The 25,456-nt window shown below is 31.6% G+C and overlaps 1 protein-coding gene across 1 annotated transcript; it reads left to right on the forward strand.

The window, feature by feature from the left end:
* The first annotated feature begins 2,100 nt into the window (after positions 1-2,100).
* On the forward strand, positions 2,101-4,770 carry LOC107946996 (cytochrome P450 78A9). The gene is made up of 2 exons (XM_016881517.2): positions 2,101-3,151; positions 3,887-4,770. Exons 1-2 carry the CDS (start codon positions 2,186-2,188, stop codon positions 4,511-4,513), a joined length of 1,593 nt encoding a protein of 530 aa, XP_016737006.2. The 5' UTR covers positions 2,101-2,185; the 3' UTR covers positions 4,514-4,770.
* Positions 4,771-25,456: the final 20,686 nt, after the last annotated feature.

Below are 25,456 nucleotides of genomic sequence, written 5' to 3' on the forward strand. Positions count from 1 at the left end.
GCATTAATTTTGACCACCTGGTACCAACTCTCTCCTATAGGATTGAAAACGACAACAATGTCATTGAACAAAAATAATAATAATAAAACACAAAATGACAAGAATGTCCCTTGATGTTAAGGGCACATGATTGAGACCAAACAATGGGGGAAAAGGCTATTTATATAATAGAAAAACACCCTTTCTTTTATGACAGCCACCTTAAATAGACGCGTGGAGTGATGTAGAAATGGATGGGGGTATTGCTCATTGGAGTGAAGTGAGAGAGTGCATGGAACACGTGGTGTAATCGGAGCAAGGTGGTCGACGTGGGGTTGAGGTAGAGGCGAAACCGGGTCAGTGCCCAAATCCCATGCCAAAGATCTCGTGGGTTCATTTGAGAAGACACACGTACGATAGCATCGTCACCAGACATGTGTTGTTCATAATAATAATAATTTACTCGGCTGCTGTTTAAGATTTTTCCGCATCATCAACTTGAAAGATCTTTATGCGTGCTTCATAATTTTTTTTTTTTTTGCTTTCAGGTTGGGTCACTCACTTTCATGTACATGGCCATTAACTTCCCTGTTCATTTTCAATTGAAAAACCCTTTTAACTAAGTATTTTTGAGGTACTTATAATAAGAGTCAATTTATATTTTATTTTTTTATTTAAAAAAATGGATAATTTAATTTCTGTACATTAAATTAAGTAAATGAGAGTTTTTAAATTCTATCTATTTTTATTGTTAAAAATCGATTAATTATATCAACATGAAGTAAACATGACATATCTAATATAATTGTCTAATTATTTTATTAGCAACGTTAATTTTAATAATAAAAATAAATAAAAAATTTTAAATAAAAAATTAATTTATTTTTTGATTTAATGTAAAAATATTAATTTATTTATTTTTAATAGAAAAAGTTAAAAACAATTCAACTCCAATACAGACAGATAATTTCATAGTACTCTTGCCCTCTTTAATGCCACTTTAGCTTCGCACAACAAAAAGGGGCTGGAATATACTATTGATCGAAAAGGATGGCAACTTTGCTAGGTGTCTATGATATGGACTAAGCTTGGCCTAGGTTGTTCTAAGAAATGAACCACCACGCCAGCTGAATTGCGAGTGGGGCACGGGCTCCTCGAATCTCTGTTTTCCGTTATTTATGCTAGTGGCGGCGGACATTGATGTTTAACTCCTTAACTTTTCCTTTTGTTTTATTCATTTCCATTATAAAGTTAAATTTATTTTCTCATAATCACGTTAGATTATGATTAGATTTTTAAACAAAGGAACAACTTTCTTAAAATTACTTTTTATATCTATGAAATATTGGTTAAGAAAATATCCACATCTTTACGGCTCTTTCTTTGTGAAGTTAATAACTTTTTTTAATAATCAAACTATTCTTAATGTTGATTTTAAGATTATAAAATTTTAATCTCTTTGATAGCGGCTACTACACATGATTGTAGATTGAGTTATTTGTTAAAACTCGAGAGTTAGTTAAAATTTTGGAGATTTAGTTAAAATTATTAGGCCCAAAAATATATAAGTCAGATACAGATTCGAACATTCAAGACTTGAGTCCAATACAACTTATTTTATTTTAATTTAAAATATATTATATTATGTTATTTTTTATATATTGTGTAATTTATAACACATAAAATTAAATATATGATCATATATACTACAATAATGTAAAGATTAAAAAGTGATGAGATGTTTATATATAAAACTTTAGTAAAAGAAGATATATTAAATTAAAAAGTATACAAATATTTGTAAAAAAATTAAAAATAGTATGTGTAAGATTAAAATAAATTTGAGTTAATCATTTATAAATATAAGCAAAATTAAATAAAATTTCAAACTCATATTTTGAGTCGAGTAAAACTTAAATAAACATAAAATATAATAAAATCAAACTTAAATCCATCCTAACCTGACTCATGAACTTTTAATAAATACTTCTCTCAACAATATTATCTTTAAAACTTGAATTCAAAATTCAATATTATTACAATATTTCTAATAATCAACCTGACACATTAGCTGAGTTATTTTATTACTCCGCAAAAACCTCTATATAAACAGACCTCCCATTTCTTAGTTTAACACCAAAAACGGAAACCTTGATTCTTCAAATTCTATACAAACATTACCTCCCCCGCCCCACTTTCCTCCTTCATGGAAACCAAAACTGATTGTTTCTGGGTTTTGTTTCTTGCTTCCAAATGCAAAACTTTCTCTTCCTCAAACACCATTTTGCTTCTTCTTTCCCTTTGCATGGCTTGGTTGGCCATGGCCCTCTGGTTCTGGTTCTACCCTGGAGGCCCTGCTTGGGGTAAGTATTACAGGCGGCGCCAAAAAGGAACCACAAAAACCATTATTCCAGGGCCACGAGGGTTCCCGGTTCTCGGAAGCATGGACCTCATGATAAACCTGGCTCACCGCAAGCTTTGTTCTGCAGCCATATGTTTTAGTGCCAAGCGACTCATGGCCTTTAGCTTGGGTGATACACGGGTTATCATTACATGCAACCCTGATGTGGCCAAAGAGATACTCAACAGTTCTGTTTTTGCTGACCGTCCAATGAAACAATCAGCATACAGTCTAATGTTCAACAGAGCCATCGGTTTCGCTCCTTACGGTGTTTACTGGCGAACCCTAAGAAGAATTGCAGCGACGCATCTTTTTTCGCCTAAACAAATCATCTCCACCGCCTCACAGAGGCTTGATATCGCCTCCCAAATGGTGTCTATGATAGCAAGTCGCGGTGGGGAGTTCACTGTACGTGATATACTAAAGAAAGCGTCCCTTAACAACATGATGCGCTCGGTGTTTGGGTGTAATTATCAACTGAGTTCGTCAAATTGTGAAACCGAAGAACTGAGCCGGCTCGTTGAAGAAGGTTACGAGTTACTAGGGAAGCTCAATTGGTCTGATCATCTCCCATGGCTTGGTGGTTTGGACCTTCAAAAAATCCGGCATCGATGCTCGGGGCTTGTTCCCAAAGTGAACAAGTTGGTGAAAGGAATCATTGAAGAACATAAGCTCAAAAGCGGGGAAAGAAACCATGATTTCGTGGACGTTTTACTTTCTCTGAGTGGACCGGATAGGCTCTCCGACAACGACATGATTGCCGTTCTTTGGGTAAGCAACAAGGCTTTTGAGTTATTGCCTCTTGGAAATTAATTAACTAAAATTATTTTTAACTTATAGCACCATCTAAAAACAACTTTATAGTCATCCCCATCCAAATAAATTTAATCCTTATATCTTCCAACTTTTAAATTAAAACTTTAATCCCGCAACTCACTGTTGACTTTTATAATTTTTTTTTAAAAACTAATAATTTATTTTTCATTAAAGTAAATTTATTATTATGTAATAAAATTATAGTATTCAGTGTTTTTTATTGGTAGAGTGCCATTAATAATATTATATATTCGTAAGCAAGCATCTTAATTTAAAAACTCTAAATCCCGTTGATGTTATTGAGACCTGCTATCACAAAACTTTAATTATTTACTCTTTTGTAAACATCATGCAAGAGAAAAATGAAGCCTCATTTATATAACCTTAAAATTATCTTAACATAATTTAATTTTTTATTTGCATTTTTTTCTCTTGCATGTTATTTTCTAAAAACCAACAGCACAAAAGGAGTAATTAATATTTGGTGTTAGTATTTTAACGTTTAATACAAAATATATTATAGAAAAAATATCAAAAAGAGTTGATGATTGGGGATCATTTTGTTGATTAGATTCCTCTAATATGTACACACATTGTGTTAAGCTTTTCAGCCAACCGTACACATATTATTCGCTGTGCTTATAATTTAATAGCTTTCTAATTGTCCTAATCATTGCTTTCATTACGCAGGAGATGATATTTAGAGGGACCGATACGGTGGCTGTTTTAATGGAGTGGATACTAGCAAGAATGGTACTCCACCCTGAAGTTCAATCAAAGGTACAGGGTGAGCTTGATGAAATCGTCGGAAAATCAGGGCCGTTGACGGAACCAGGCGTTCAATCAATGGTTTACCTACAGGCTGTGCTGAAGGAAGTTCTGAGGTTGCACCCACCTGGTCCACTTCTATCATGGGCCCGTTTGTCAATCATGGACACAACCGTTGATGGACATCACGTGCCAGCTGGGACCACAGCCATGGTTAACATGTGGGCCATAACAAGGGACCCAGATGTTTGGGTGGACCCACTCAAGTTCATGCCTGAGAGATTCGTGTCCAAGGACAGTGGTGACGTGGAAGTAGTGTCAGTGTTGGGGTCTGACCTCAGGCTGGCGCCATTCGGCTCAGGCCGTAGGGCTTGCCCTGGAAAGACTCTGGGTCTGGCAACCGTGACCTTTTGGGTGGCCTCTTTGTTGCATCAGTACGTGTGGGTGCAATCAGATGAGAACCCTGTCGTTGATCTCTCTGAAATGCTTAGGCTCTCATGCGAAATGGCTAACCCACTTAAGGTCAAAGTGCACCCAAGGCTCAGATAAAAAAGAGCAGGACCAAATCAATAAGTGAAGAGATAATCATAATATGGTCGAGATAAAAATGTAAATTTAGCCAGCTCGTGGTCTCTAATCTCTATATATTAATCTTAATATTGCTCTTTTTTTTTTTCTTTTTATCTTTGACCAACACATAGCTGTTATATGAATGATCTAGCAATAAGCTAGAGATAGCAGCAATGTTTAAATTGTAGTAACTATTTTGTTTAAATGGTAGACTTGAAATATATATATTTTGCTTAGCATGCTTTAAATTTATTAAGTAACGACATAGAGGGAGAATATTAATATAAATATTAAAAATTTTATTAAAAAGGTTCGAGTATAATGATAAGATATATTGTATTTTTAAAAGATGTTGATTTGAATTTTAGAATTAACATTGTTGGAAGTAATAGCCACAAACCTTGGACATAAATAGTAAAATGAATATTTTTTTTTTGAAAAATTTAAGACATAATAAGTGTGAGATAGTTTTGCTTATAAATCCCATATTGGATTAATATTGTTGGGTAAAAGTAACATGCAATCTTCTGCATTAATTATGCAAAGTAATATATGTATGTTAGGTTAAAGAGCATATTGAACTTTTCTTTTAAAAATTTCATCACTTTGTATTGTTAAAAATTGGTGTGCCTGACAGAATAACTTGACAGTGACACATGGTATGCCACGTGTACCTCATGTTGGCATACAAGGACCAGTTTTCTTGTACATTAGGTCAAAAAGCAAATTGGTCCTTTCTTTTAATATTTTCATTACTTTATACTGTTAAAAGCTATCACGGTTAACAAAATAATCAGGCAATAACATGTGACATGTCATGTGTATCTCATGCTAACATACATGGGTAAATTTTTAATAATAAAAATAGATTAAATTTTTAATAGAAGAACCAATTTACTTTTTAATCTAACGTATAAAAAATAATTTGTTATTTTTTAATATAAAGGTCAAATTTCAATCCAGCTTTTAATATATGGACTTCCATTATATTGTTACGATGATTTTTCCGATGATTTTTCCCGTGAAATATGTTTGAAGATAATTTTGAGATATAAATATGAAAATATAACATTTTTAAAAAATAAATAGAATACATATTTGTATCTGAGCCTCTATTCAAATTCAAAGAGCATACAAGTAATGTTTCTATGGCAGTGGGCCAGGAAAATATGATGCGGACATGACAATTCAGTAAAAGGAAGTCTTCACGTTATTGCAGCAAATAGTTGGATTTAATTAGTAAAACAAAACAACAGGTCTGCAGTTTTTGTCGATGGCACTTTGATTTTTAAAACTCCAGGGAGAAGTGAAAGTGGACAACACTGTGCATTTCAAGAATCGACTTAATTATACATACGACGACGAAATGTGTATCCAAAAAGGACTAATTATACTATCCTTTGACAGCTGAAAGGCTGCGCCAACTATACAAATATCGAAAAGATAAAAATGGGGTAGGTGATGAAGCAGCAGCTAAAATGGCGGAACATCCATTGGTTGCTTATCTATCCGGTTCTCAGTATAATAAGGATAAGCTTAAGTTTCAGCTCTTTTCGCAGATAAAAAATCGATACTCCATTGTTGTAAGACGGTATTCAACAGCTTTTACTCTTAGCTATAAACTTGTTAGCAATAATGGAAATTTTGTCATTCACATCATTGTATTTGTATGGATGGAACATTTCCTTTGCTTTTCCATTATTAATAAAAAAAAATTTATATCAAAAGTCGGCCTCTTTATTGAAGAATTAAACAAAGTAAAAAGATAAATAAATAAACCAACAATCAAAAGGAAAACACGAAATGAAAACCCTCTGCCATGGGATTCCGACCGGCAGCTGCTCAAACAAAACATTAACAATACTGAGTAAAGAGCAATCAAAACAAGAAATGGGGTCTTCAAATAGCAAATCCCCACTGTCCTTTAAAGAGAATCAATAGTTCTATGGTGAGTCATGAAGACGACAGTCTTCTGCAGCCACCACTTCTACCAACGCCGGAGCTTCTTCAACTCATAAGCCATCCTCATCTCGACTTAAACCCTATTGCGCCATTGCATGCGCTGTTTTGTTTCGAAATTGTGTATTATTTTATTTTTAAACATAACTATTAAAAAAAGTAAAAATATAGATTTTTATCATAGAATGAATTCTAAATGCTTTTTTATATAACTATTAAAAATATAAAATTACCATGTAATCCTTGTATGTTTGTTGTATAAATAAAGTTGTGAATTCTATGTTAGGTTGATGCATTTTGGCTTGAACTTGATAATTGTTTTCATATTAGGGATTAAATTTTTTTGTTTAAATTAATCATTGATATTGATAATTGTTTCCATATTAGGATTGAATTCAATCAATTAAAATATATTTAAGCATTCAACTTGGCTTTAGTCAAACAAAATAGTCTCTCTAATGACACTGTTAATTTTTTTTTAAATTTAGCAAATCATTTCATTTGCTGACACATGTATAGAATATTAACAGGGTTTTGTGATATAATATATATTTTTAAATAGACTTTAATTGAATCAATTGCCATGTTCAAATTTCAGAAATTGCATTTCCCCTTCTATATTTCTTTCAAAAAGTGATCAAGGGGTGGTAACTCATATCACAATAGGAGATTTTGCGCCGAGTTCTATTATTATTAAGATCAAATTTTGACAATATGAACATGAATCTATCCAACATTCATGAAAATAGTAGTGACTCAAAATTAGACATCCATAACATAGCAATGCGGTTAGTTGGATAGAGTATGTCACTTGTAAAGCAATGGTGGATTTGGAAACAAATGTTCTCACCTTGCTTCATTGTCATCCGTAACTTATGTCCAAATAAGCCCTGATCTAACTATGCCATTATCATATAATAAACTCTCTTATAACATATACCCTTTCTAACAATTTTTCCCATAACAGCAATAGTCATAACCTATAAAATAAACTCTTTACTAAATTAGTTATCTATAACAACATGTTATCTATAACAAAAAAAAACAATAAATTTTAGTTAAGATACCATTTTAATAAAATATTTAAATTTTACATAAAATTCTATTCATCATATTTTATAAATAAAAATAAACTTTAATAAATGAAATAATATTTTTAAATTTTATTAAAGATATTATATAAATCTCACTAATTAATAATATTATTAATATAATAGTTTTTTAATTTGAAAATTAGAAAACATTAAATATGATCTAAATTTCAAATGTTATTAGAAGTAAAATTATTATTATAAGTGTATAATAGGCCCTATATAACATCCAAAATTTGGTAGGATATTAAAAAGAGGGTTAAACAAAAGCATGATATTGTCCCTTATATTGTATTTTTTAGAATTTCTAACATTTAATATTGTGTAAATTTGAATTTGATGTTTCTTTCTCGTATTTCCATTTACTATAAACCTTTAGTTTTGATCTACATCTCATATGAAACTCTAACTATTACATTGAAATTTAAATAATTAAGAAATTGTCACACCTCAAAAGCGGCAAATCCAAAAAGTTGGGTAAGGTATGTATGTAAATTGTTTGGCGCACTATGGTAGCATAATTCTCCACCTTGTCGGCTTGATGGTGAGTCAAAGTATTGACACATACTAGAGCTAAAGTATCCACTTGTTAATGGTATCTAAGGATTTAGTTACAAGGTATCTTCAAGCAAAGAAATATTACGCCCAAGGAAGAGTACGCCTAGAGTACTGGCTGAGCACGAAGAGCCTATCAAGTGTATGAGAAAGTTGTAGTAGATTTGATTGTCTTTAAGACCACGCCATACGTGAGTCACCACCAAAGTGTAGTACGCCAGGTTTGCATAAGCATTGTTCTAGTTGGTTTTCGTAACAGGATTAGTTGGGAGTTAATTTGATTGATTAGACCCTCTCTATGACTGATCAAATAGTAATGAAGATCTGCGTTGGATTCTCTTTACCTTCCTCTACATTTTTGTGCGAAATTAGGATGATTTGGGCTAGGTAAGAATCATAACTTGTCAAAGTCCACAATAGGGGACATGGAGTTTATATCTAGTAAGGGAGAAGACATTCTAGATAACTTTACTTTCTATTTTACGTTCTGATTCTTCTTTTAACCTAAATGGTCTATTCTTCTTCGATAAGGTAGGGATAAGACATTGTTTAATAAATGGATGACTCAACCTTCTAGTAAGTCTTATAGCCTTGTATCTTATGAGTGTTGATGAATAATAGATGATGAAAGGTGTAAGAACAGTAAGGTGTGAGTTAAAGGCCCTGTACGGGGGTTGCACATAGTTGAAACGTTAGTAAACTATCTGTAAATGGGAATTCTAATGGAAATTTCATGATCCTGTAAATAGTTGTTGCTAATAGATTGAGAAAGACAATAAAAAAAAACTCTAGGTCGAAGTAAAAGTAGGTGTCTAGTGAGTCTCTAAACTCGACTTCTGCGCATAGTATTATAATAATTCCTTGTATGGTCAATGCATATATATTTTTGAGAATTTGTAAGTATGTATGTTTGTTTATTCTCTTTGAAGCATTTGTATGTATGTTCTGAAGTGTACGATGCGTTGTATGAATATGACAATGTGTGGTAAGCATGCATGGGAAGTTATGTGTTAGGAAGTATGATTCTATTAAGATTCTGAGTGAAATCTATGTAGATGCGTTGTACAGCTCGATTTAGACCCTAGTCGGACAGCGGTTTTGGGACCATGAATCCGAGTTAGAAAATTATTTTAATATTATTTTTGGTGTCTACAACATGTTAATTTATATGTGTGAAAATTTCGTGTGAAAATTTTATCGTTTGTGTGCTCGATTTTATAAAAGGACTTAATAGCGTAAAATGAAAAAGTAGCATATTTTTTTGTTAAAGTGCTATATTGTTATGGCTTTTATAATGTGGGGTCCTTATGTTGAAATTTGACCATTGAATAATAGCATGGACGGTATTGGGCTTATAATTGATGATTTTATAATGTTTAATTAATGGACAAAATGGTAAATGATATATTATTATGAATTAAATAAACAAAACATAAAATAGCCATGCATTCTCATCTTTTTTTAGCTGAAAGTTGAAAGAAAAAGAAACCATGGTTGCTTAAATAGTTCGACACACTTGGAAGCTTAAATTAGGTATCTAATTTGTTCGGTTTTTGATAATTTTTACGTTTTTGATATTGTTGCTTTGTGTTTTTTTCAAGCCCATGCTTAAATTTTAGAATTTAATGATGAATTTGAGTTATGCTATTTTTTATTTTGTAAGCTTTGTGATGTTAAATGGTGAAATATGAAAGCTTGATGATAGATAAATATATTTTGTATTGTGATTTTTGATGAATTTGCTTAGTATGGACTAATTTATGAAAATGAGAAATTGAAGGGTTAAAATGTGAAATAAATGAAAGATATGGGCTTATATGAACTATATGAATATTCGGCCAAGCATGGGAAATATGAAATTTTGTGTATTTTGTGATTTTATGAAATAGGGACTAAAATGTCAAAAATGTAAAATTTAGGGGTTAATGTGCAAAATGGCCTAATTATGTCTTTGTGGTTTGAATTGAATGAAATGTGTTATTAAATAGCCAAATTTGAATTTATATAGATCAAGAACAAAAGAAAACAGAATTAGATCGGGGGAAATCAAAAGTGGTCGAATAGCCGTTCTGGTCTGTTCGTCTTCGTCCGAGGTAAGTTTGTAAGTAAATAAATGCCGTTAAATTTGAATGTATATGTATTATAAATTTCAAATTGAATTTTAATAAATATATGTGTAAATGTCGAATTGTTTTTAAGTATGGGAAAATTGTTTACAAGCTTAATTCGATTGAATTACGACATCTAAAAGCCCGTACGAACCATAGGATTCTGTTATGTGATATCGTGTAAGACCACGTCTGGGACATTGGCATCGATTTACGATTTACGTGTAAGACCATGTTTGGGACATTGACATCGTATATGATTACGTGTTAGACCCTGTCTGGGACAGTGGCATCATTATTTGATTACATGTAAGACCACGTCTGGGACATTGGCATTGTATGAGATTTTTGAGTTATCCGAGTATCCTTATTGATTCCAAATGGTTCAACAGGCAGTGTTAAGTTAAGATCAAGTGCGAACTCGAGTTAAATGGCTCAAGTACGTACGAAATTAAATGTTCATGAAAATAGGTAAGTATAATACTTGAGATGATGATATGAATTATACATGTTAAAGGTGTGACTAATATGTGCATGAGTTTGTTCATGTTCGGACATATTGATATAACTATGCTATTGTTCATTTGATAATTTATTTGCTTATAACTTACTAGGCAATATAAACTTACTCTGTGTGTGTGTTTGTTCGTTATTTTTTTAGATTTTTGGAAAGCTAGTTACGAGCTCGGGGATCGTCAAGGAAGTCTGTCTCACTATCAATCTCTATTTTAGTATTTTGAAAGCTTGAAACTTTGAACATATGGCATGTATAGGCTAGCATTTGTTTTGGTTGGTCTCAAAATTTGTATATATATTTAGCCATGCGAAAATGGCTTAATCTTCATGTTAATGTTCTAATGTTTAAGTAATTTTGGTCATGATATATGCGTGTAGTAATCTTGATATATAAATGTGTTTTGATTGTTAATGATGTTCATGTTAATGCATTTTCGGTCATGGTATAGATTATGTGGTGTGTTTAGAATTTGATTGCAGTATGAAGCAATGATATACGTATCTGTGGCTTATGATTAGTTCACTTTGGTATTTGCTTATTACTTGAGCTTATTATGGAGAAATGTTCCATTATATATATGCTTGTGACATTTTGAAATATAATTCGGTATTGGACAATGAAAAGCTTGGTCTATAATCGGCTATGAAAGTAGCTCATTTTAAAAGTGTGTTTATGGTATGCGAAACATAGGTTAAATAATGGTTATGTCAATATATTTGGTTGATTATTTAGATGTGAATGGAGATAATAAATTATGGTTATGTTTTATGGTAGTTTGGTTTGGTCATATGAGTTTGAATTTGGGAATCGAATATATAAATAATGATTCAGTTGAGCATAAGTTATTTGGTTGGTTTTAATTCATGTGAATTTGAGATACTATTGATATGATCATTTGTGGCTTAGTTAATTTGATTCGGTTTGTGGTGGCAAATATATATATACATATATTATGTTTGAATGTTTAGTCATGTAAGTTCGGTTGTTAAATGATAAGTATTGAATATGTTTCATGATTGTTTTGGTAATTATTTTGGTACGGATCTAAATGGTAAATGATGATTATGATTTATATATGTTTTGGGTAGCTTAAATGGATAGTTTAAAAAAGTATCAAGATATTGTTAAATTTTAAAATAGGTATGCACATTTTACATATATATACATCAATAATATGTTCGGCCAGGTTGCATTATTACTAAAGTTTCATATGTGATTGCATAATAATTATAGTTATTTAGTTTGAATGGCTTTATTGTATGATTGTACAGAAGTTACGAAATGTTATGTTTGATTTATCTAATGAATTATATGAATGCCATTAATATTAAAGTTATGTGGTTCGGACATCAAACTGTATTTAATTAACATGATTTGGTAGATGATTGATATTGGATTTAGAAGTTATATGGTATAGAAGTTGATATAACCATGTGTATAAAAATAATAAATGACTATGTTGATCTGTGTTTTGTCTAGTAATGCCTTGTAACCCTAATTCAGTGACGGATACGGGTTAGGGATGTTACATGCATCCATTATGTTATTTGAGTTATGAAAAACCAAGTACAGTTGGCAATAAGGGGATTCGGGCGGAGTGTCGGGAAGGTAATACGATGATGGACCTTGCGATGGTGCTTTGATGTCATCCGTCAGAACAGTAAACACAAAGATTAGTGTGGCAAAATGTAGTCTATCGGGATTGTAAACACAAGGTCTGTCGGGACAGTAAAAATGAGAAAAGGCTAGTGTGGCAGGTATGTGAAAAGACCATGGCTATGGCACATTCTAGGAATGACAGATGAGTCGCATTTGTCTACTAGGGTTTCTGCGTGTCTCGGGGGCAATGATGGGCAAACCTTTGGTGATGTTGAGTTTAGGAAAGTCCATATTGTCAAACACGATAGTTTGGCGAATTCCGTATCGCTTAAGTGGCGAGTTGTTAGTCCGCCTCAGTGGTGAGAATTGATTATGCTTTTTAGGCATTTTTTGAAGGTGTCATCGGCCATCATAGTAACTTACTAGGTCAGAAAGAGAGCTCAACATGTAAGTAATTATGGATGATGTAAGTGTTCGCCAAATCTGGAAGTTTTTCCCTTTTGTATATGAAGTTATCTAAACTTCCATTGAGTGATCTAAAATATTACCTTCATCGAACCAAATTCATTGTCTGGATCGACATGAATATATAGCATGATTGGTATTTTGACAGCTGCCAAAGCCATTAAATGAATCCCCCGAGAGTAATGTTTGTAGGTATATCATTATGAGAAATGTATCCAATTTCTAACTTCAAGCAATTGCGAAATAAGATCCGTTATAAGGTGGGAAGTCAGTAATCCACCAATTGAGTGTAACATGTATACGGTGATCGAGTTAAAAGTTGGCGTATAGTTATCCGCTAGGAATTAGAAAAGTATCCTCCAAAATCTAAAAAGAAGTCCAAAATTCTTAAGTCGAGGAATTCAACATTATCATTTAAAGGTAAAATTGGTTAAGACTCATTAAGTTCTATTGAACTTATAGGTGTTTATTTGTAGTGCAGGTTCTTGAGTTGAACCAGTTTGCCATAAGGGACAATGCGCCAAGGTGGATGATCGTAGTGCGATATTATGCATATAGAGGGACATTTTGGGAATATCTTTTCAAATGACGAATAGTATTACACGCCACAAATATATCAGTTTTATCAAATATCTAAGTTGTAATGTTTTATACTGCTTTGAAGAATTTGTTATAAAGGATAAACGTTTCATTCAAATCTTTTGACTTAGAATTTTTTTTAAATAAATAAAAAGTGCATCCTAGTTTTTCTTCAGCTGAACAATTTTATTAAGTATGTAAGTATTGTGACATCCTACATTCGGATCCGGTAAATCGAGTCGGGTATAAGGTATTTTAGAAATAATTAAAAAACTTTGAATAAAAAATATTGAATATATTGAGTGTTAGTTCTAGTTTTTCAAGTATTTTGATATAACAAAAAGAATATTAAAAATCCCTTACTTAAATTTGCAAAAAATTGTTAATAAGTCATGAAAATTATTTTCAAAGTGTTGGACAAAATAAATTGTTAAAAAGCCTTTAATTAACTTATCTTTTAATGAGATTTTGAAGTCTGAAGGACTTCTATCGATACACAGGTGGAAAAGTATCGGTAGAACTCAAGATGAAAATAACCATGAAAAGGCTAAAAAATTCTACCGGTAAAACTTCCAGTTCTACTGATACAACTCTGGGTTCTACCGATACAACTCAAACTTCTATCGGTAGAACGTACTCCAGTAAGCAAGATAGTTTTGGCCTGGGACTTCTATCGATACCCTGGTCAGATCTATCGATATACTCAGATTTCTACTGCTACCTTGAGGACTTATACATCAACAAGTCAAAACAGTTGCTAGGGTTCATTCTTTCCTACATTTCTACCGAAACTCTGATGGCTTCTACCGATACGAGTTGAAACCACCAAAGTTCTACTGATACCTTGAAGACTTATACTGAAACAAGTTAAGATAGTAGCCAAAGTTTAGCATCCCCTACACTTCTATCAGTACTCTAATTGGTTCTACCGATACCAAATGAAACCCTCACAGTTCTACTGATACAAGGGAACTTATGTCGATAGAACGAGACCAACGATCATTTTTTGGAAAGCCTTCTATTGATACAAGATTCCTTCTACCTGTACAATGAAGCTGCAGACTATATTTAATGTTGGTTTTAATGGCTACAACTAGTTTAATTTGTTTCTAACAGCTACAAACATCCACAAGGTTGTTAGAGGACTTAAATACAAGGTCAAGGCTCCCAATTGAAGTCAACAAAAGACAAAAAAACAAGGGTCTAACTTCCAATAACTTAATTTTCCAATATTTCTCAATCTTTTACTAAATATTTCTTGTACACACTTGTGGGTTAAGTTTTCTATATTCTTTCAAGTGTTGTAACTCTGTGTGAGAGTGCTTAATTGTTGATTATCTACCTTTTAGAGGTATCATTTTATTCATCATATTTTTCTCTCATTTGTGAGGTGTTACTTAAGGTTTTGGGTAGAAAACCTTAAAGGGAAGTGGTTCTATCTTACCTTTGAAAAGATAGGGATTTGTAAGGTTAAACCTTATTATTAAAGGTTCAAGTCCAGTGGATTCGGGAAATATTTAGTTGAGAAAAGCTAAGGTAGTAGATGTAGGCAATTGAGGTCGAACCACTACAATTTCTTGAGTAGTTTGATTTTTTTTCCATTTCTTGAAAACCTTTTAAAACACCAATTCACCCCCTCTTGGTGTATCTCGATCTCAACAATTGGTATCAGAACTAGAACTATATAGACGATTTTACCAGTAAAAGAAAATATCTTCAAGTTATCCAAGATGGAAGCCACAAGTTAAGAAGTTTGCTTCGTGACATTGGAGCAAAATTCTACAGTATTGGGAGAATGTTATTCCACCACGAGGCCTCCTTTATTCAATGGTACCAAATACTCATACTGGAGAATAAGAATGAAACATTTCATCTAAGTTAACGACTATGCAGTTTGGAGGATAATTAAAAATAGGTCATCCATTCCAATAAAGAAGGTCAAAAGTGTTATTGTCCCAAAAGAAGAGAGTGAATGAGATGATAATGATATCAAGAATGTGTAATTAAATGCAAAAGCTATGCACACTCTATTTTGTGCTCTTGGTCCAAATGAGTACAATAGAGTCTCATTGTGTGACAATGCAAAAGAGATATGAGACAAGCTTGAAGTCACCCATGAAGGGACAAGTAGAGTTAAGGAGTCCAAGATAAGTCTTCTCACCCTTGATTATGAGTTGTTTAAGGCAAAACTAGAAGAAAGAATCAAGGAGATGTCCGATCACTTCACCCACATCATCAATGGTCTCAAAGCCCGTGGGAAAATCTATCCCTAACAAGGAGATGGTGAAGAAGATGTTGAATAGTCTCCCAACGTCTTGGGAAGCTAAAGTGACATCAATAGAAGAATCAAAGGATCTCAGCTCACTCTCCCTTGATGAGCTCATCGGTTACTTGTTTACATATGAAACAAAGATCAACCACAATGCACAAGAAATCAAAGAAGCTCCAAAGAAAGTGGGAGTTGCCTTTAAATCAACAACTTGTAAAAAGGATGAATACTCTAGCAATGATGATGAGGAGGAGGGAGAGATGGCTATGTTTGCAAAAAAAATTCAAAAAGTTCATGAATTTTAACAAAGTCAAAAGATTCCCAAGAAGAGACATCATTAAGAGTGAACCAAGCAAGAAGGAAAATGACCTAATCATTTTCTATGAGTGCAAAAAGTCAAGTCATATTCATATAGGGAAACAAAAACTAAATGATATGCATGAATCTCAAAGAGCCTTGTTTAACAAGAGTGGCTTAGGTTTTGTACATTTACAAAAGGAAAGCAAATTTAAAAATTTCTTTGAGAAAAAACCAAGCTATATTTATGATGCCTCACTCTCATGGGCATGATAGACAAGTATGTCATTTATGGAAGCTCATATCTTGGAGCAAACTCATTAAGAGTGTGTGGATTCCAAAAGAATTAAACACATCTCAAAATGAGGATGCTTTAAATAAGTGGATTCCTAAAGGGACAACAATTGTTAATACTAATGCTAATGGAACTAATAAAGTTTGGGTACCAAAACCCAAAGTTCAAATTTGTGTTTATAGGAGGAAGAGCATTGCTTCAAGGCAAGCAACTCTAAGAAGAGCTCATGGTACCTTGAGAGTGGATACTCTAGACATATGATCGGTGACAAAAGCCATTTCATGGAACTAATGCCAAAGAATAAAGTAGAAGTTACTTTTGGTGATAACTCCAAAGGGCTTATTGAAGGTATTGGTTCTATAGGTATAAATTCTTCCACTCTTATTAAAAATGTGTTTTATGTCAATGGTCTTAAGCATAACCTCCTTAGCATCCTTCAACTTTGTGACAAGGGATTCAAAGTAATATTTGAGTCTAATGGGTGCAAAGTTGTATATATTGTAAATAATATGATTCTTTTTGTAGGACATAGGGTAGATAATATTTTTATGCTGCATCTTGATGACATGTCTTCCTCTAATTTTTGCTTTATGGCTACTAATGAAAATGTATGTTGGCTATAGAATAGAAGATTGGGACATGCGAGCATGAGTGTTATTTCAAAGCTTATTAAAAATGAACTTGTTGGCATGCCTAACTTTTCTATTGACTTTGATAAAGTATGTGATGCATGTGCTAAAGGTAAACATAGGAAAGCATCTTTTAAATCTAAAAATATAGTTTCTACATCTAGAATAGTCCAACTTATTCATATTGACCCTTTTGGACCCATTAGAACTATGAGTTTAGGAGGTAAACAATATGAATTTGTTATTGTTGATGACTATTCTATATTTACATGGGTTTTCTTTTTTATTTTCAAAAGATGAAACTTTAGAAAAAAAATTACTTTCTGTAAAATGATTCAAAACTAAGTGAAATATTCAATTTCAAGTGTAAGAAGTGATCATGGAAAAGAATTTGAAAACCTTAGATTTAATAATTTTTGTAATGAACATGGTATTAGTCGCAATTTTTCGGCACCTAGAACTCCTCAACAAAATAGAGTTGTTGAGAGAAAAAATAGGACCTTAGAAGAAATAGTTAGAACCATGTTATATGAAAATATTTTGCCAAGATATTTTTGGGTAGAAACCATAAGCAGTTCTTGCTATATTATAAATGGAGCTATGGTAAGACTTATTTTGAAGAAAACTCCTTATGAACTTTTTAAAGGAAAAAAGCCAAACATAAGCCACTTTTATTCTTTTGGTTGCAAATACTTTGTTTCGAATAATGGAAAAGAAAATTTAGGAAAATTTGATGCCAAAAGTGATGAAGGTATTTTTCTTAGTTATTCCACAAATTCTAAAGCTTATAGAATATTTAACAAGAGAACCCTTGTTGTAGAAGAATCTATACATGTTGTTTTTTTATGAATCTAACTCTCCTTCTGAAAGGAATCTATTGATTTTGATGATGTAGAAATATATAAAGTTGAGCAAAATCAAGCATCACACGCAGATTAAGGCGTAAGTGAGTTGCTTCAAGAACTTAAAATTGATGAACTCTAATAACCAACTCACGTTGAAAGAGAATCTAGACACCCAAGAGAGCTTTCATATGTTAAGGATGGACACGTCATTGGTGATCCATCTAAAAGGGTAATTACTAGATCTTCAATTAGAAATACTTGTAATTATGTTGCTTTCATTTCTTGCATAGAACCTAAAAACATTGATGATGCCTTAAATGATGAATTTTGGATAATGTCTATGCATGAAGAATTAAATTAATTTGAAAGAAGAATTAAATCAATTTTAAAGAAATCAAGTATGAAATTTAGTTGATGGACCTAGTGATCATCCAACTATAGGAACTAAATGGGTCTTTAGAAATAAACTTGATGAAAATGGTAACAAATTTTGGAAACAAGGCTAGATTAGTTGCCAAAGGATATAGCCAAGAGGACGGTATAGACTATGATGAAACTTATGCACCGGTAGCTAGGTTAAAAGCCATTAGGATGTTATTAGCTTTTGCATGTTTAAACAATTTCAAACTTTTTGAAATGGATGTCAAAAGTGCATTTTTAAATAGTTTCATAAATGAAGAAGTTTATGTTGAATAACCTCCCGATTTTGAAAATCCAAATTTTCCAAATCATGTTTCAAATTTTCCAATGCTTTATATGGTTTGAAGCAAGCTACTAGAGCTTGGTATGAAAAATTTTCCAAATTTTTAATTGAAAATGACTTTGTATTTAGTTTTTATGAACAAGTTCTAGGAGCTTGGTATGAAAGACTTTCCAAATTTTGTTTCCAAATTTCAGTAGTACAAATTTATGTTGATGATATTATATTTGGTGCTACTAATGAACTTTTTGTCAAGAATTTTCTAAGATTATGCAAGGTGAATTTGAGATGAGCATGATGGGTGAGCTCAACTTCTTTTTGAGGCTCCAAATCAAGCAAACTAAAAATGACATATTCATCAATCAAGCCAAATACATCAAGCAAATGCTCAAGAAGTTTAAAAATGAGGGCTTAAAACTTTAATCAACACCAATGAGCATTATAACAAAGCTTGATAAAGATGAATGAGGTAAATGTGTTGACACTAAACTTTATAGGTCTATGATAGGGTCATTGCTTTATCTTACCGAAAGTATACCAGATATAATGTTTAGTGCTTGTTTATGCTCTAGATTTCAATAATTTCCTAAGGAGTCACATTTACAAGCCATTAAGAGAATCTTTAGGTACCTTAAGGACACTCCAAACCTAGGACTTTAGTATCCCAAAGATTTATCATTTAGTTTGCATGCTTACTCTGATGCATATTTTGGAGAATGCAAGTTAGATAGAAAAAGCACTTCCAGAACATGTAAATTATTAGGAACCATGCTTGTTTTGTGGTTCTCTAAGAAACAAAATAGTGTAGCTTTGTCCACAACCGAAGCGGAATATATTGATGTAGGTAGTTGTTGTGCTCAAATTCTTTGGATGAAACAACAATTACTTGACTATGGAATTGATATGGATCACATTCCTATAAGGTGTGATAAGACTAGTGCTATTTTGTTAACCAAAAATCCCATCTAACACTCTAGAACAAAGCACATAAAAATAAGACACCATTTCATTAGAGATCATGTGCAAAGAGGTGACATAGTACTAGAGTTAGTAGATATTTTGCATCAACTAGTCGATATTTTTACAAAGCCTTTAGATAAGAGAGATTTTGGATAATTAGGGGAGAGTTAGGACTAATGAACATGCCTTCATAAGCTTCTTGTATAATCTTCTTGACATTCTTGGACACTTGTTTTGTTTTATGCATGCTTTGTATACATACTTGATTATACTTGTAAACTTGTAAATTCCTTGTTTGAAATATTGTTAATATGTTATATAATTAAATTAGACATTTTTTTATCATAGATCAAAATTTGAGTATGTTAGTAAATATATTTTTCACCTTTTGATTGCACTCAAGCATATTTTTACTTGATTTTCCTATAAATATTTGTTTAAACATGGTATTATGTGATTTTACCTATGTTATCTATTTGTTTTTTGTACATTTTTCCTTATAAATTTTCATTTTCTGGTTAGTTGTTTCAGTAGTACATAGGATGTATCGGTAGAATTGTGACAAAATGGTATTTTTAGGTTTGTGTTCATGAGATATCGGTAGAAGTAAACATCTACCGAAACTTGTAGACTTCTACCGGTAGAAGAGGACAAGTATTGGTAGATGTGGGCATATATATGGCCCAGTAGCATTTTTTTTAAAAAGAAAACCCTATTTTTTTAAAAGTCTCATCTTCTTCCTTAACCCTACCCTCCCTCATTTTCGGTCCCCACTTATCCAACCCCACTTTCCACCATTTTTCTTCACTTTTTTACTTAACCTTGTCTCTTATGTGCCTCCCACTTCATTTTCAACAAGTTTTCTACCAAAAGTTCCCACATTTTCATCATTTCTCACATTTTAAATATAAACCCTAATTTTTTTAATTTTTTAAAATTTTTATATATATTAGTTTTAGAAGAACATAGTTAGGGCATAGTCCTTTTAGGTATATTTTTATAGATATTATATGCTATTATTTTTAGGTTTTTATTAAAATAAATTCATCACATGCATTAATTTTTTTTTAAAAATTTTGCATCTGCTGCAATTGGGGATATCAATTGTTCATATTACTTTTTTTTCTACAAGTACACTTCTTAAACCGACCCCTTAAACCTTAGTCTACCCATCCTTAGATAACATGCCTCCCCATACATCCCGTAAGCGTCCCACACCTAAACGCGCTAGAGGTGAGTCCTCTTCCGCTCCCTTAGATCACCCTTTGGTAATTGAATGTTTCGAGGACAATGATGCCCTCGAAAAATGTAACACCTATTTTGCAACCCATGCTATTCAAATCTTTTGTCCCGTTGATCTAAATTTTTTAGCAAATACCCTTCAATTCAAATACCTTGACCAACTTCGCGATTGGGGTTGGCTCGAATGTCTCCAACTTGGGGGTCCCTACTATGACAACCTTGTTCGAGCGTTTTACTCCAACGCCAAACTTAGACATGACCCGAACACCTAGTTCAATCCATTACTTCTTTCGTCATGGGCCAAGAGATTATTGTCTCTATCGAAACCTTCTCTTCTTAACTTTCTATCACCAATGAGGGTGATGAACATCATATCGGCTCATACAATACTTCCTTAACTAGGCCCAATGATTATATAGACTACGACATGGACATTCATGATTGTATCCTTCATCTTATTTTCACATAGATCGTTGCCCCAACCAATAAACATTTTGTCTTTGGCCACACTGATTATTGGATGTGGCATTGCTTTAGAACCAACCATCCCCTCAATTTAGCCTTTATAATTTTTCTTAACCTTCTCGGGATTGTTAGGTTACCGATGTCTAGAAATAAAACCTTACGTTACGGTACTTTCCTTTCTCATATTTTTCGTACCCTTAGAATTAACGTAAGTGTAGACCTCGGTCATGCTATAAACTATTTTATCGATATCGATATCTCAGCAATCGTTACAATCTATTAAACTAGCGCATCAATAAGTTGGCCTCTCGGTTTCCCCCACCATCAGACGATTAGGACCTCACTTCTTGGTTGATTTTTATGTGCTTTTTGGTTGGATTATATCACTCTTTTGAGTTTCTTGGTTGTCTTTCTTTGGATATTTGGGATATTAATATTGGTTGTATATTTGGTTGCTTTGGGATTTTTTTTTATCTTTATTGCATTTGGATGCTTTTGTTTAAAATGTACTGCCATTGTTTATTTTTCTTTTGTTTGTCTTTGGTTGCTTCATTTTTTTCTTAATGTCTTCAAATGTTTAAGTATTGTGCCCTTATTCCCCTAGTTTTTCAAGCAAACATTCTTTTTGATATTACAAAAAAGGGGAGAAAAATGTAAAATTTGCTTCACAAAAAATTCTTTCAACTTAATCTTAAAGCCAAATTCTTAAGTTGAAAATTTAAATGAAATGGTGTCTAAAATATTTTTTTCAAAAAGGGAGCTTACTTTGAAAATAATGTTTAAGATAGGGGGAGTTAGCAAAATTTTAAAATGTTTTTTTATATCAAAAAGGGGGAGATTGTTAGCTCTACTTTTTCAAGTATATTGATATAACAAAAAGAATATTAAAAGTCCCCTACTTAAATTTGTAAAAATTGCTTATAAGTCCTTAAAATTATTTTCAAAGTGTTGGACAAAATAAATTGTTAAAAAGCCTTAAATTAACTTATCTTTTAACGAGTTTTTGAAGTCTAAAAGACTTCTACCAATACTTAGTTGGACAAGTATCGGTAGAACTCAAGATGAAAATGACCTTGAAAAGGCTACAGAATTCTACCGAATACAACCCAGACTTCTATCAGTAGAACGCACTCCAGTTAGCAAGGTACTTTTGGCCTAGGACTTCTGTCGATACCCAGGTCAGATCTACCGATATCCTCAGAGTTCTACCGCTACCTTGAGGACTTTTACCGCAACAAGTCAAAATAGTAGCTAAGGTTCATCCTCTCCCACATTTCTTCGGAAACTCTGGTGGCTTCTACCGATACGAGTTGAAACCACCAGAGTTCTACTGATACCTTGAGGACTTGTATTGAAACAAGTCAAGATAGTAGCCAAAGTTCAGCATCCCCTGCACTTCTATCGATACTCTGATTGGTTCTACCAATACCAAATGAAACCCTCAGAGTTCTACCAATAAAAAGGAACTTATACCGATAAAATGAGCCCAACGATCATATTTTGGAAAGCCTTCTACCGATACAAGATTCCTTCTACTGGTACAATGAAGCTGCATACTGCATTTAATGTTGGTTTTTATGGCTACAACGACTCTAATTTATTTCTAATGGCTGCAAACGTCCACAAGGTTGTTAGTGGTTGGTATATTTCGATCTCAACATTGAGGAAAAGAAATTAAGATAATAAACATGTAATCATAATTAATTACGAACTAAATGAATGGTTAATTACAATTGAAATATATTTTTTAATATAGATAATTGGTTATGTTGTATACATTCTAAATTCTATATTAATTAGTTTGTATTCACATGCGATGCACAAGTTAATTGGGTATATTAAATTTATAATATTTTTTATGATAGTATTTTTTTAAAAAAAATTAATGAATTTCTTCAAAAAATTATTAATAAATTGAAAAGGTGATGTAATTACAAAATATTTTTTAAAACATATAATTAATTTAGATTTCATTTTAAAAATATTTAATATTAAAATTATACAAAAATTCATCATAATTTAAATATTAATATTACTATATTATAATTTAAATAATATTATAATTATTTCTTACATGTTATTTATTTTTTATATATATTATAAAATTAATTTGTTTTAATGCATAATTTGTTAATATTCAAATTTTTTTGTAATTTTCTATTTATATTTGCTCTACTTTAATCAAAGAATGTAACTAAATCTTATTATATTTGAAAAATATAAATTTTAATTTGCTAAATATTATTAATGTCTTTTTTAGAAAAAAACTATATTTTAAACTCAACAAATTAATATTCATTAATTTTAATATTATAACATTAATGTCTCATTTGATTACTAGTGTAATAACATGAGGAAAATACTTATTTACTGCATATGTATTACAATAGGTAGATACAAAATAAAGAATAGTTAGTGCAATTTTAAACATGAAATTAGAAAAAAAATGAGTAAAAACTCTTGTAAAAAATAAGACATATTCAAAATAAGCAAAAAAAACTTTCCTTCTCTTTGCTAAAAATTAAGTTATAAGAATGGCTAAAAACAATTAACGCAACATTAAAGGCTTGGAAAGAGATTACAAATGATGTAGCATTCCAATTCATATAATTCTAAAATGAAAGAAACGATGCGCTATAATCATTATATAACTAATTAACCGCCTACTATTAAATAAATACAAGAGATACTTTTGCACCATAATAGCTTAGTTGGGTATAAGTCAAAGATTAAAGATTTAGTTTTAATAGTTTAATAGCAGTAAAAGCAGATTTATAACAAACTTGTAGGGGTTGAGTAAAAGTATAAGGAGTTTTGCAACTGCACATGGATTGAAAGACAATAATGGTACTTTGTGTATTGCCCGACATTGATTGTGATATTCATTGTTCTCAAACACCCCAAGTGAAGTCTCCTCCACCCTTCAAACATCCCTGCTTAAAAATAGCTTTAAACGTATGTAAGTGTGTCCAGTTTTTGTTCAACCAATGTCTCCATTTGCCTAATTATTTTTAAAAAGTGATATCTAACTCATTCAAAAACAAAAAGATGCATATGTTGAGGGAAAAAAAGAAAAGCAAATTTGAGATCTAGGATGTTTATGGTGAAAGTGGAGAGGTAGGAGGAGAAAATGAAAAAGAAGAACAAGATCCTTCCATACAAGAAGAACATGAAGAACAAGATCTAACTCATTTTAATATATGAACTTGTTGTTAATATTTTAATATATTAAATATTTGTAATTAGCATTTTAAAAATTATTTTTTTAATTAATAATTTTAACACATTTGTAATTAAGCACAAAAAAAAAGGAAAATACTATGTTATTAAAGGGGTGAAAAAGTAATTAAGCACTAAAAATGTTTTTGAGAGAGGAAAAGCTAAAAATTTTAGTTTTTATTTTTCTAAAAAACTAAAAATTTTAGCCAAAAGTAATTTATTTAACACAACTTTTTTTTTCAAAAATACTTTTAGAGTCAAGTATAAATAGAGGAGGTACTACAATGCAATTCTTAGGTAAGGGAAAATGTTGATGTTCATAGTGACACATGCAAGTGTCTGAGGTTGAGCCACACCCAAATACATGAAGATCTTTGATCGATTCCTTGTTATCAGTGTCTTCAATCATTTAGGTGCAATATCTGACACTATATTTTTGCCCATTTTAGGGCTAAGTAATGCTTTGCATATATGGCTCATAAATTGCCGTCTTTATGAACACGAACGTTTTGTCCTAAACAAGCCCCACCATTGTTCTCCTTGTCCTAGAGAATTATAGTTTGAATTTATCATGACATAAAATATTATTCAATTGTATAGCTTTTTACAATTTCTATATAATTATACAATTTTATAAAATATTATTCAATTATATAAATTATTGTAACATTTGTAATGTTTTGTGCATTATACCATTTATACAAAATTTTATATTTTGTGATGTTTTGTATTACACTAATTACAAAAAAAATCCAATTAATTAAATTATTACAGTTTTTATAATGTTTTGTTAAGGTATCTAATTTTACGAAATTATTACAATTTTTACACAAATTATTATATATTTTTTAATTACACAAAACTCTTAATAAATTAAGGGATAATATAATTTTGACCCTGAACTTGGGAATTAGGTTCACTTTTGTTGTACTTTTTTTATTCACTTCGGTATTTGAACTTGACAAATAAATTCATTTTGGTCCTTTAACTTGAAAAATATAAGAGTTTGATAATGTGGCACTCTAAGATTGTGCCACATCATCACTTGAAAATTAAAAAATTTATATAAATTTTCAGGCAATGACGTGGTATAATATTCTAATAATCGGGCCAGTGGTTGAATTGGTC

Source organism: Gossypium hirsutum, chromosome D03 (genome assembly GCF_007990345.1).
Source record: "Gossypium hirsutum isolate 1008001.06 chromosome D03, Gossypium_hirsutum_v2.1, whole genome shotgun sequence".
Taxonomy (NCBI): Eukaryota; Viridiplantae; Streptophyta; class Magnoliopsida; order Malvales; family Malvaceae; genus Gossypium; species Gossypium hirsutum.

What these genes read in the sequence shown, in the direction of transcription:
- LOC107946996 (XM_016881517.2), top strand. Translation starts at nt 2,186, where the DNA reads ATGGAAACCAAAACTGATTGTTTCTGGGTTTTGTTTCTTGCTTCCAAA. An exon ending in ACATGATTGCCGTTCTTTGG is followed by an intron (nt 3,152 to 3,886) that starts GTAAGCAACAAG and finishes TTCATTACGCAG; the next exon opens with GAGATGATATTTAGAGGGAC.